At 36.9% G+C, this 14,484-nt stretch overlaps 1 protein-coding gene across 2 annotated transcripts in view; it reads right to left on the reverse strand.

Annotated features, from left to right (window-relative positions):
* The window catches only part of RNF2 (ring finger protein 2), a 61,736-nt gene that overhangs the window by 29,851 nt on the left and 17,401 nt on the right, over nt 1-14,484 (reverse strand). Inside the window, exon 1 of one of the 2 annotated variants that reach the window (XM_079935319.1) lies at nt 12,321-12,649. The exons of the other annotated variant lie outside the window; for it this stretch is intronic. Coding sequence (XP_079791445.1) covers nt 12,321-12,390 — 70 coding nt within the window. The 5' untranslated portion in view covers nt 12,391-12,649. Of the gene's footprint in view, nt 1-12,320; nt 12,650-14,484 lie in introns of those variants that run through there. 2 annotated transcript variants of the gene reach the window in all.

Below are 14,484 nucleotides of genomic sequence, written 5' to 3' on the forward strand. Positions count from 1 at the left end.
ATTCTAAGGTTCACTTAGAAGATGCACAAGAACACCCAGGATATTTTAAAAGAGAAAAATAATCAGTGAGGCTTACCTTACATCTAACAATAAAGCCTAATAAAAAGCAACACTATGGTCCGAAGAAAACATGAATGAATTAATGCACAAAGATGAATGAAATAATGCACAAAACAGAGGGTTCAAAAGCATGTGAATTTATGTAATTTAGGATACTTTAAATCAGAGGGATAACAAAAAGTTTTAAGTTTTTTGAATTAAATCAGATGTACCTACACAGATAAATTAAAAAATTCTAGAAGGATTAAACATTTTTAAAAACTATATGAAAGAGCTAGAAGATGGTAGAATGTCTTCATATGATTGGGATTAGGAAGGCAGCCTAAGCAAGATGCAATACCCAGAAGGCTTTAAAAATAGTTCACATTTCACCTCATAAAAGTTTTAAACTTATATACAAAAAACAACAAAAGATATAAGCACATTTAAAAATAAACAATTGACACGGAGAAAATATTTGCAACATACATAATAAACAAAGCCCAAAATCCATAATACACAACAAATCTTCCCCCAGGTCAATTTAAAAGACAACTCAATATAGGCAAAATGATAAATGGGTAATTAACAGAGGAATACAACTGGCCAACAGAACTACACTGTGCTTAACTTCACTACAAATCACTAAATTGCAAATCAAGACAATGTTATCTACATATGCTCTATTTTTTGTCTGCAATACTGACAAAAATTAAGATGACTGACAATACTGGGTGTTAAAAGGGTGTGCAGAAACAGGAATTCTCAAATCACTGGAAGTGTACAGTGGCATGGTTTTGGGGACAGAGCAATTTGGTATTTAAGGCATAACTGCGGTTTTTGGCATTAAGAATGTACTCTTTGAAATGGAAACTGGTTGAATCAAGCTATACACGACTGTTACAGAAATCCCTATGGAAATGCATTCCCTACTTTTCACTTTATTACCTTTCATCAACATACAATTAACTTACTGGTTGATGTCATTTTATCCACATTCTTTATAAGTCTAATAGTAGACACATCAGCTTTTAGAACTTTAGTACAATATGTATTTTAACACACGAAGGTAACCGTAAACTACAAAATAATCCCATTCATTTATCCTTCAAAAAATTTAATAAAATTAACTTGTGAATCAAAAGTCAGTATCTGAAAAATAGATGCCAATGAAAGAATACACCAAAAGAACTGTCTGCTCTTTGGCCAAATAAAAAAATAAGACTCACTGTACGGTACTGGTTGAACCATCACCACTCAGAGCAGCCTATATCTGTCAAAATTTTTAATGCACCGAAGTTTTGACCTCATAATGGTTCTCTTAGGAAATCTACCTGACAAAAATTCTCATACAGGTATGCAATAAATATATATACATGAAGAGTCATCACAGCATTGTAATAGCAAAAAATCATGTACATATATATTTGTTTATCAATGGGAATATGGCCAATTAGAATATATCCATAGTACAAAATATTATGTAGCTATACACACTGACGTGGAATTCAACATATGTATACCTCATACATTAAGTTAAAAACAAAAGCAAGTTGTAGAGCAAAATGTATAATGTGATCGACCTCTTTTAAGCAATTAAAAAGGAAATCCAAATCCAAATTCCGTGTTTTAGCCACATTTGCCATCTTTATCAATCTTGGCAAACGCATTCTAATTTTAGAAACTTTTCAGTAGCCCATCCTTCTACCTGGAACAGAATGCTCTCTTCTTCCACTATATTCCCACAGCTAGCTCCTTCATGCATTCTAACAAAATTCTAACTTTGTCATTCTCTCAAGTCTTCCCTTGTTTGTTTTTCACCATTACACTTTTATAGCCTCTAAGCTCCTTGAAAGCAGGGTAGTTACCTATCTTATTCACCACAATATTCCCAGTACCTTGCAATGTGCCTAGCGTATAATAGTTAATAAGTATTTGCTGAACAACTCAACAATGGTGATGACTACATAAAGAAAGGAGCTCAAATTAGGCAACCTTAACATTTCATATTTTCATGACTAAAAAAAAAAGTCAATTCAAATTAACATGAGAAAAGATAAAAAGGAAGATTTATCAGTTGGTCTATTTTCTATGTGCAGAGAAAATAGTTCTATGTTTCTGCATGGTGAGGGCTTTCTGAGCAAAGAAATCTGTCCTTCAAAGGACAAGCTTTGAAAACTTACAGATAAGAGATTCACCTCTCTAGGATATGTGTTTATATTTCAGGGTGGGACAGCTGTGAGACTAGAGAGACATTCCAGGGGTTGTAAATTCTGAGACTTGTCTAATTTTCCCCCCAGAAGCATTCATTTAATAGTCCAAAGATTAAGAATCTAGGATCTTCCCCTTCCGTAACCAAAGAAAATTTGTTTTTATTTGGGAGCAAAGGTCTCTCTCCCTCTCTCAGAAGGAGAGGTGGGCAACTTGTATACAAGCGCCTAGAATCAAATTTTGGGGATTCATCACCTACTAAACGAACATCCCGTTCTCACTGCATCACTCTAGGGGTGAAGAACTGGGGCAAAAGGGAACTGATGTGGTTACTACTGTAAAATCTATCCTGGCCCCAGAAATTTTGTCTACTTTCAGGATAATATGAACAAATATAGATATCAAAATTTTATCATTCTAACAGTATTTGATTGGTAAAACATATCCTGTAATTCAGGCTTTAGGAAGAGTAACAAATTTTTTTAAATGAATATACAAATTATTTTGTCATTAATCCCCAACTTAGAAACTAAAATTTCCACTTTAAGTTTTTCCATTAAAAACATATCATACTTAAGTTACATGTCTAAACTATTGGAAAATCTGTATTTGTATACTAATTCAATTACATTATGGATTAGTCTTTTGAAGACTCATCTAGGGACTTAGACACTAATCATAACATCGTCTCACATAAATATTCTCTTAATAGTACCTAGCAAAGTAATGTAAAGGATCCCCAAAGTGCCATTTTTATCCCACCTCTCATCCGTAATCCTCAAATTGGCTGAGGGGAGTATTAAAAACCCGTAGTCTAGCCTATAGACGTTAGATGTGGCAAATAGCAGGTTTCACATGAAAAAACTAAGGACAATACTAATACAGATTCCATTAAACTCTTTGAGACCTCCAAGACCCTCAAATTCCTTGACTGGGCCATGTATTTGCTCCGAAGATCATTCTCTGGCTCCCCTAGAAGGAAAAACAGATCCACTAAACCATAAATTCTTCAAGCATAGAGTCAGAGAACTTCATATTTTAGGGATATCCTTGTTATAGTACAACAAATGAGACAACTAGAAAGCAGAGTGTTTTTGGAACTGGATCAACCCGAGTTTGCATGCTAACGCTGGCTGTTACTGGCTATAGATCCACAAGCATCTCAGTCTCTCAATGCTTTTTTCTTTTTTAATCTGCAAAATGACAAAACTTTTCAGTGTCATTGGTAAAGCTGAATGAGATGTTCATATAAAATGTCTGGCGTTTTATAAATGATAACCCATAAAACTGAAGATATAATTTCCTTTATTTCAATAAATAGGAATTATTATTTCTCAGGCCCCCAAAATGTAAAAGACTAGGGGAAAAAATGACTTAGCTACCCCCTAACTTATTAAAAATAAAAATTTTTACATAAAACCCCTTTCAAAAATAATAATTTTATTATTTTAGAAAGGAACTCAAGAATGCTTGATCATGTGCCTCATGTGATTAAAAAAAAAAAAAAATCAATCAACAGGCTTATTTGTTCCCAAGACTACTTATTTCAGGCCTTTTCTATAACAAACAGAAGTTGCCAGAAAGGGCAGATATCTTTGTCAGTTGTTTACTGCTAGTCACCTGTATGTAACTGAATACTAAGAGTAGTTCCCGGAAGCTTAAGGGAAAAAAAGAAGTATTAGATAGAGACATTTCTGGCTCAAATCCCATTAGAAACTTATGAATTCTTTATAAAAGGGGCACTAGGTGACATAAAGAAGGGCATCTTGAACCACAGCTTTGAAGAACATTTAGAGGCATTCAAATGGATGTTTCTTGAATTATCCTTCTCTTTCCCCAAACACAAATATAATCGAGAAGATTAATACAGGCCAGGTACACTGCTGTCTGATCATTAAGGATACGGGGCTAAAGTGTAGAGAATCTATACGGTCTTTACACTTTGGTCAGACTCCTAATAAACCAACGTGTCAAGTCTAAAGACTCCCTGACACATGCTGGGTCATAAAAAACTCATAACTCCATTCTCAATAAAAGCCTCAAGTGTACATTTTCTGTAGTACAGGTGAAAGAAGAATTCTTATCAAACAGCAGATACACAGGCAAAAGGGCTGACACTGTGTTGTAAAGTTTTAGGACTCTAAATTGTACTCTCACCAGAGTGTAGCTATTCAAAGTAGCCACCAGGGAGATTCCAGAATGAATAAAAACACTCTTCCCCAAAAAAGAGCTTTAAATGTAACTTATTTTGAGCTAAAACCTCAAAGTTCTGCGCCTAAAAATGTTTACCAGTTGCTTTAATCATAAAAATTACCTGGTCTATTCAGAGTATTTGAAATAGAACTACAGTCTAACGTGCTTGAGCTATAAATATACCCCCACAAAAGAACAAAGAGTTAACAAAGAGTTAAGGTATATGAAGTTACTTATAGAAATGTCCATTCATACTTTGAAGAAAGATCGATGTATTAGTTTCCTGCAACTGCTGAAATAAATTACCACAAGTTTTGTGGTTTAGAACAACAGAAAATTCTCTCGCTCAGTCCTGGAGGCCAAAAATCCTAAATCAATATCACTGGGCCAAAATCAAGGTGCTGGCAGGGCTGTGCATCCTCCAGAGATCTTATGGGAGAATCTGTTCCTTATCTCTTCCAGATTGGAGTAACTGCTGGCATTCTTTGACTTGTGGCCACAACACGCCAATCTTTGCCTCTGTGGTCACATTGCCTCCTCCTCTCCTGCATGTAAACTCTCTCTGCCTCTCACTTACAAGAACAAATGTAATAACATTTAGAGCTCACCCAGATAATCCAGGGTAATCTCTTTATATCAAAATCTTTAACTTAATGACATCTGCAAAGACCCCCACCCCCAAATAAAGTAACAACACAGATTCCCGGGATTCGGATGTGGATATCTTTGGAGGGTCCATTTTTCAGCCTACCACAACTGCCAAAAGTAAAAGTAACTATATAACTAACTCCTCACAGTCAATACTTCTGTCTTTATCCTGTATATGATTTGTTTCCTTAATTTGTTTTTTAAACTGTGAACCATGTATCAGAAAATACACTTTAAAATTTCTTAGATTACCCCATTTTCCTATAAAGCATTTTTCTTCATTTGTTTGAGATTTATTTCTCTACTATGAAACAAAAACTAAGAAACTCTTTTTTTGTAACAAGAAATTTATCTTTTTCTTCCATAGTTATTGCCATCTCTGAACATAAAGTAAATAAAGGTCACATCAAATTAACTCTCCCAACCTTTATCATTTTTCTTTTCCTCTTGCATTACATTATACAACATGTGAATGAGCAAACGATTTGTTCCTTAATTAAAACACTGCTTGCTCACAGGATACAGGTGTTAGAAATTTATTCAAGGCTAGGCAAACCAGGGTGCAATAATTCTGAGTAAGCAATCCAACTGCCATCATAACATTGCCTGCAATAGGCATCACCTCATAAAAGCCACTCACAGCAGTTTAATCTAAAGCTACAGCTGTAAGACAGACACTAATTTCTGTAAGTTTCTAGAAACACAAAGAAAGTGTTCTTTATTGGAAAAGTTGTCATTGTACTAAACATCTGGAATAAAAAGCTAAATTACTTTTGGTAACCCAATAGCTTTATTTTAAAAGGTAATATAATCACTTCCTAATTGGATTATATCTTTCCACTCTGTGGAACACAAAGCAGGAACCTTTCAAAGGTGATTTACCATATCTTCATTATCCAGTCTTAATTAAGTTTCTGACTACTACTGGTAACAGACAATGTTTTCTGGTCTCTATATAAAATTAAGTTATAGTTACAGGAAAAATAAATGTTTTAAGATTTTTTTAAAGCATTTAAAATGCAGATCTAGATAATTTAGTGTGATCTGTGCCCTCCTATAATACTTCTCATCACTATCTCATCTTCTCAAACACTACTCCTTCACTTTCCCCACCCCCACAGATACTTTCTTTCTTTCTTTTTTTTTTTGCGGTACGCGGGCCTCTCACTGCTGGGGCCTCTCCCGTTGCGGAGCACAGGCTCCGGACGCACAGGCTCAGCGGCTATGGCTCAGGGGCCCAGCCGCTCCGCAGCACAAACCCGCGTCCCCTGCATCGGCAGGCAGACTCAACCACTGCGCCACCAGGGAAGCCCCCACAGATACTTTAATGGCCCAATTCAGTCTCTCCCCAAGACTTCAGAAAGCACCTATCAAGGGCTATTAACAGCCAACACCAGTTATATCAGCAGCAGCCTGGTTTCCCTTCTGTCCCTCTGCCTACCCATATGAAACACTAACAGACCGATCCATAATGAAAAACAGTTGCGTTCAAAAGTTTAGGAAACATTTGAGAGCTACCACAGCACATGATGGAAATGAGACCCTCCATGAGTTTACTGGCTAGTGGGCCCTGAACATATTTTCAACACAGTCTGATAAATGCTACAAGAGCACAAAGAAACCTGGAGAAAAACATTCCTCCTTGGAGGAGGAGAGTTGACAGTTAAGTGGAAGTTAACCAACTGAGGAAAGGAAAGCAGTCCTGAAGGACCAACATAAAGCAAAGGCACAACTCAGCATGGTGTTTGTGAAACTCCAAGTAGTTCACCATTAAATTGGTGATAAGAGGGAGAAAGGGAGTGGCACAGAGTGAGGCTGAAGAATTAAACTGCGGGTGAGACCAGGGAGGCCCAATATGACATGCAAAGGTGTCACGAGAAATTCACAGTGCAATGACAAGATCAGATTTGCATTTAGGACAAAAAGACCAACTCTGGCAACAGTGGAAGATGAGGGAGGCATACTAGTTAAAGGCTAGTATCCAAATAAGAAATGCCTAGAATGGGGCTGGTAATAATAAGGACTTAGGAGGGACAGAGCTGAAAAATACTGAGAAGGTAAAATACATGGGATATAGGAAATAAGAAAAGAGAAGAGTAGAGCCACAAGCTTGTGGGTTTTTTAAGATGTTGACGCTAAGAAAGTGAGATAAAACAGGAAATGGTATTTTCACCACTTCTACTCAAAGTATTTTTGGAAGTTCTAGCCAGATCAATTAGGCAAGAAAAAGAAATAAAGGCATCCAAATTAGAAAGGAAGTAAAAGTATCTGTTAACAGATGCCATGATCTTATATGTAGAAAACCCTAAAGATTCCACCAAAAGAATGTTCAAAACTGAACTGATCAATGAATTCAACAGTTGCAGAGGGGGGAAAAAAAAAATCAACACAAAAATCAGCTGACCCTCCATATACTAACAATGAACAGTCTGAAAAAGAAATCAATAAAACAATTCCATTTACAAAAGCATCAGAAAGAATAATACTTAGGAATAAATTTAACCAAGGAGAAAAAAGATTTGTACACTGAAAATTACAGAACACTGCTAAAAGAAATTAAAGACATAAATAAATGGTAAGATATCCCATCCCTTGTTCATAGATCAGAAGACTTAATATTGTTAAGATGACAATACTACCCAAAGCAATCTACAGATTTGGTACAATCCCTAACAAAAACTCAACAATATTTTTTGCAGAAAAAAATAAATTCCCTCTAAAATTCATATAGAATCTCAATGGACCCCAAATAGCCAAAATAATCTTGAAAAAGAACAAGTTGGAGGACTCATACTTCCTAATCTCAAAACTTGCTACAAAGCTACAATATTCAAAATAATTTGGTGCTGGCACAAAGGCAGACATACAGACCAACCAATGGAATCGAACAGAAAGCCCAGAAGTAAATCCTCATGTATTATGGTCAATTACATTGACAAGGGTGCCAAGATCATTCAATGGGGAAAGATCAGTCTTGTCAACAAAAGTTACTGGGAAAAAATGGCTATCTACCCACAAAAGAATGAAGTTAGACCCCTACCTTATCCCACATAAAAAAATTAACTCAAAATGGATAAAAGATCTAAATGTAAGAGCTAAAACTATAAATCTCTTAGAAGAAAACACAAGGGAAATTCTTCATGACACTGAATTCGGCAATGATTTTTTGGATATGACACAAAAAGTATAGGCAACAGAAGCAAAAACTGATAAATAGGACTCTATTAAAATTAAAAACGTTTGCACATCAAAGAACACTATCCTCCTGTTACTGGTGGTTCTGAATGTTAGATCCCCCCCACCCCCCAATGAGGTCAAAAAGTACCTAAGTACATGACTGGAAAAATAGGGGACAGAAATCAGGTACTGGCAGTTTTTCCATTTTCATTTGTGTGTGAATTTTTAATATAAATGAGGACATAAAGCATTAATGCAAGTCAAAATGTCTCAGCAGTTCAACTTTATAACAATTATAAATAAACCTGTTAAATTTTTCTGGACAATGCCAGCATTTGGATTCTTTTAAAACGAGTAAATTTCTTACTGACTGCAACTAAATGGTGTTTGTAGCATTTTTATCATATAGTAGATTCCATTCATTCACTATGCTTTTCTGAGTTGTCCTATATGCAAGTACGTGTTTTTAATGTTGTCTGTCTTCTGTGCTCTTCCTGTAAGTTTGCTATTAAGATACATTAAACTATTAAATAAATAAATAAAACATTATACTAAGTAAAATAAGCCAAACACAAAGGAATGAAGATTGCGATTCCACTATATGAAGTACCTAGAATGGTCAAATTCATAGAAAGTAGAATAGTGGTTACTAGGGGCTGGGGGCGGGGGTGGATTGGTAATGAGTAGTTACAGTGTAGGATGATGAAAAAGTTCTGGAAATAAATAGTAGTAATAGTTACATTAACAGTGTTAATGTACTTAATGCTACTTCATACTATGCTTAATAATGATTAAAAATGGTAAATTTTACATAGTATATATTTTACAGCAATAAAAAAATGTTTTTTAAACAGGAAATGGTATGCATCTTCTAGGAAGGGATGAGAAGGTGAATTCAGTTCTGGACTTGTTGCACATAAGGTACATGCAAGGTCATCCAGAAGAATAAACCGATCTGAAGAAAGAAAGGTTCTGGTGGGAAATTTCAGCTTATATTAGCCAAAACTATAAGAGAAAGGAACTGCGCAGTGTAAAAAGAAAAAGTGGAGTAAGGGTCAAAGGAAATTCTGGGCTTGTTAACTGAACTCACAGGTGTAGGAACAGAAGTAGTTAAAATTATCCCACCATATATCAATCTTTATGGATTATCTGCAGCTGGTTCGAAAACAACTCATCAGCAATAGGAAGAAACCTACTGGTGAACCTCAACCCTGCTATAAACTACTCTTTAGAGATACTACAAATATCAAAGTATAAAATCCTACCAGGGTTGAAATAAAGTATGTACCTATTTTGTACCATTCTGTGAAGAATATATGGATAGCTATTATTGATTTTATAATAGAAACAAGAATGCCTAGCCTATCCAACCCACATTTCTAACAATAGAAGAAAAACTGCAGATTGTTTCTGAGGGGCAATAAACATTAATCATAATTTACCATAAAAAGGCTAAGTTCCTTTGGGCTGCAATATGATATCAATTTAAAATACAATAAAATATTCCATTTGTAAATTTTTAGCGGCTTCTGAATTAGGTCTCCAACTGTGGCAGGCTGAATAATGGCCAGAATTTGTGAACATGTTACCGCACATGGCAAAAAGGACTCTGCCAATGTGATTAAATCAACAATCTTGATATGGGGAGTTTATGGATTATTTGGATTTGGCCCAGTGTAATCACAAGGGTCCTTAAAAGAGAGAAGGCAATGTGATGGAGGCAGAGGTATAAGTCAAAGAAAGAAATGTGAAGATGCTATAGTGCTGGCTTGACGATGCAGGAAGAATTCATGAGCCAAAAGGGTGTAGGCAGCCTCTAGAAGCTAAAAAAGAAAAGGATATGAATTCTCCCCTAGAGCCTCCAGAAGGAACACAGCCCCGTCAACACCTTGATTTTAATTCCCCAAGACCCACTGTGGACTTCTGGCTGTCAGAACTGTAAGATAACAAACTTGTGTCATTTTTAAGCCACTATGTTGTGGTAGTTTGTCATAGCAGCAATAGGAAACTAACGTACCAGCTGAACCCAAATTGTAAGCGAAAGTCAAAGGCAGGGTGGGACAAGGGAAAAAATATGAACTTCAGCTTACTTGCCCAATAAAGTCTTATCTTCTGCCAGAAGAAAATTAATGTATTCACAGGAAAAACAACCTTAATCTAGAGATGTAGTTCTCAAATTTGGCTGCATACAGGAATCACCTGGAGAGCTCTGATACAATTCTGATACCAAGGTCCCACTTCAGAGCAACTGAATCATTATTTCTGGGGCTCTTGGTATGGTTAGAAAGTCAACCGGATGGTTTTTATGTATAGCCAGGTTTGAGAACTGTTCTAGCTAAAGATTAGTTTTAAGTGACCTTAGGAAACTCCTGGCATTTCCAAATGACACTATAAGTTCCTGAAATTGTTCCCCAATAAAGATGTGGTTTACCATTCATTCATTCATTCATTCGTTTATTAGTTTAATGTATGTTTTGTTGACTTTACATTTGACAGAAAATTAGATAAGATGCTGCCTAGGCAAATTCCTAAAAGTGTAATTACTGGATCAAAAAGCAGGTAACTTTTTTTATTCAGACAAATACTGCTAAATTGCTAGACCAATGTACCCTTTTACCAATTAAGAATTAGCAACACTGTTAAAAAGCCTGCCGAATCTGATCGGTGGGAAATATTTCATTGTTGTTTTAATTTGCAAGGCTTCAACCATGAGTGAAGCTGAGTATCTTTTCAGAGCTTTGTTGGCCATTTTTGGGGGGGTCTGTCAATTACTTATTCATATCCATTTCTATTAGTTTTTTAAAAAATTAATTTGTAAGAACTTTTTCTGTTAAGGAAATTGACCTTTTGCTTGTCATGACTGTTAAATATTTTCCCCCAGTTTGCTGTCTTTTGCCTTTGGCTTCTTTAGGCCATAGATTTTATTTTTTATATATTTTTAATGTATTTATCTTTTCCTCTATGGCTTCTTTGGAAAGCTAATTCATACTCTAAAATTGTACACAATATCCACCATCCACCCATACTTTATTCTAATACTTTCAGAATTTCATTTTTTACAAAGGTTGGGACCTGTTCCCCTCCACAGAACCCCCCCCCAACATCATTGGCAATTGTCCCAACATCATTTATTGTTTAGTTCATCTATTCTCCACTGATGAAGTTATCATGCTATCTTTTAACTCATTATAAAGATGGGAAAAGAGGGGGGAAAAGTATATATGTGAGTATATATACATATTTGCTTATATAATGTGTGTGTGTGTGTGTGTGTGTGTGTGTGTACATGAAAAGAGTACAAGCTTAACACACGAACTTCTTACATGGTCAACGATAAATGTGCTGCCTAATTCAAGTATAAAGAGTTTACAAATTCCTATAAGGTTACGGAAAATGTACTAAGCATTAGGCACACTGTCTCCTTTCCCTTCCCCAAAACAACACAACTGTCACCAGGCTGACCTCCTCAAAAGCAGTGAGGAATAAAGGCCCCCTGCAGTTTTTTCCCCAGTGGTTGTACTCAGCCTTGCAAAATATTTGTTGCCACTAGGTGGAGACAATTTGATAACAGGAAGATCGGTTACTGAAACAGGAATAGCCACAAATCTTCTACAAATATACTCAAATAGTAACGAAGGTCTGCTTCCAAATTCTTGGGTGAACTAAGGCTAGTCACTTTAACTGAGAATCTAGTTTCCCTATTTGTTAAGTTTAAGAATTTACATTAAGTAATATCAAGAGCCCCCTTAGCTCTCATATTTTGTGGATCAAAAAGCTTGCTTAGGGCTTCCCTGGTGGCACAGTGGTTGAGAGTCAGTCTGCCGATGCAGGGGACGTGGGTTCGTGCCCTGGTCTGGGAAGATCCCACATGCCGCGGAGCGGCTGGGCCCGTGAGCCATGGCCGCTGAGCCTACGCGTCCGGAGCCTGTGCTCCGCAGCGGGAGAGGCCACAGCAGTGAGAGGGCCGCGTACCGCAAAAAAAAAAAAAAAAAAAAAAAAAAAAGCTTGCTTAAGGGCTTCCCTGGTGGCGCAGTGGTTGAGAGTCCACCTACCGATGCAGTGGACACAGGTTCGTGCCCCAGTCCGGGAAGATCCCACATGCTCCGGAGCGGCTGGGCCCATGAGCCATGACCGCTGAGCCTGCGCGTCCAGAGCCTGTGCTCCGCAACGGGAGAGACTGCAACAGTGAAAGGCCCACGTACCGCAAAAAAAAAAAAAAAAGCTTGCTTAAATATCCTTAATAGTACAAAGCCTAACACAGTCGTGTCCTCTTGAGCTAAGAAGGTATTCTACCTTTAGCAACTTGAACACTTCAACCAACCTCGACCAGTCGTTTCCTCCACTCTTTTCTTTTCAAAGCAGGTCAAAAAGAGGCGTATTGTGCATTAAAGTTCACAGTCTAGCATTCTAAGTCATATACAAAGCTTTCTGCACTTTTTTCCTTGTCTTAAAGAAAAGATACCATAGCTCTCCACATTCATCTGGTATGCTTGCATACATATTTTAAACAGTGAGCTAGCTATACATTTTCCTCTGAACTGGTATCTTTGTGCTAGAGGCTGTACGCGTGGCGGGTTTTGTTTGCTTTTTCCTCCTGTTATTTTTTTCTTCTTTGCTCCATTTGGTCAGAACCTCCCATTTTTGTTGATTTCCTGAATTCTTAGTTGTCTGTCCCTCTGACAAGACAGTCCATAACAGTGGCACTTTACCTCCTGGTTCTCATCTGCCAGTCTGGATTCTGTAACTCTTCTAACATGTATCAACCTCTGCTTGCCTAAGGGGTTCCCAGTCAACAGCTTCAACCAATTATTTGAATCTAGCGACCTACTGCCAAACTACTGACTCACTAGTACTATAGTTTAGACCTCAAACTCTAGCATAATCTAGGTCCTCAGCCCTGAACATGCACCAGCTCTATACCACAAACTAACCACATTCTTAGAGAGAGATTAATTTTCATTCTCCCCATGCTACAAGACCAAGAGACACAAAGGACATTGATAATTTGCTGAGCAGAGCAGAAAAATTCTGAGTTTCTAAGTGGAGCAAGAGGGAGTACCAACTTCACTTCACATCCGTACCCAGATTACAGGAAACTGTAAACAGGGGAGCATACTGATGTGTGTAACCAGCTTACTACTGACTGTGGACTGTTGCTCTATGCCATCAGCATACATGGTTGGCTCCCAATAAAAACCTGCAGATTTAACGGCAGAAACAGATTTGTATTTCTATTTTTGAGAGAGAGATATGAAACACAAGTAAAGCATAAAGCAAAGCTTAAAGATTTACATATGCTTATCATTAATGGCAAAGCTAAAAAGAGAATTCTAGTAACTAACGACTTTTAGTCCAAAACCCTACATGTCAGAATAGATGTTAACAACTTTTTTTTTGGCTGCACTGCACAGCATATGGGATCTTAGTTCCCCGACCAGGGATCCAACCCACGCCCCCTGCTTTGGAAGCTCAGCATCTTAACCACTGGACCACCAGGGAAGTCTGATGTTAACAACTTTTGAAAAGTGGTATACCAAGGTTGTCATCCTTTCTTGGGAAGAGAAATGCCTATCAAGTGCAGATTCCTGTCAGAAGCAGCAGAAGTGCTGATGAACACACATTAGCTTTAGCAAGTAACAATGTACAAAGTAACAGCAACATTCCCTGTGTCACAGAAAATATACCAACAGGGTCTAAATTTCTGACAAGGGCAGAAAAGAAAAAATAAGATTGAGAAAGATAAGAAAGCTGAAGGCTGATGCCTCCACATTCTCCCAACAGCAACTGGAATAACCCTTTCAGAAAACAGCTAGGCAATCCATTTCCAGAGATACAAAACATTCATATTCTTGCACCCAGTAATACCAGTCCCAGAAAATAATGCTATTAATAATAACAGGTAACATCTACAGAGTATTTACCACTTTATATGAAATCTTGCTTAATTCTAACAACCCTATGAAATATGTACTATTACTGCCCACATTTAATAAATAAGGAAATCAAGCCAAAATATAAATAACTGAATAAACAAACAAGCAAGCAACTTGTTTAAAGGTCTCACAGGGTCAGAGGAAAGACTCAAACTCAGGTCTATCTGACTAAGAAAGCCATGCCTTTAACTACCACGCCAATTATTATTATTACTACTACTACAATAATAATGCCATCAGCATGGAGACATCTGCTGCAACATCAACATCGGGAAATTTCTTC

Source organism: Stenella coeruleoalba (assembly GCF_951394435.1).
Source record: "Stenella coeruleoalba genome assembly, chromosome: 1".
NCBI classification, from domain to species: Eukaryota; Metazoa; Chordata; class Mammalia; order Artiodactyla; family Delphinidae; genus Stenella; species Stenella coeruleoalba.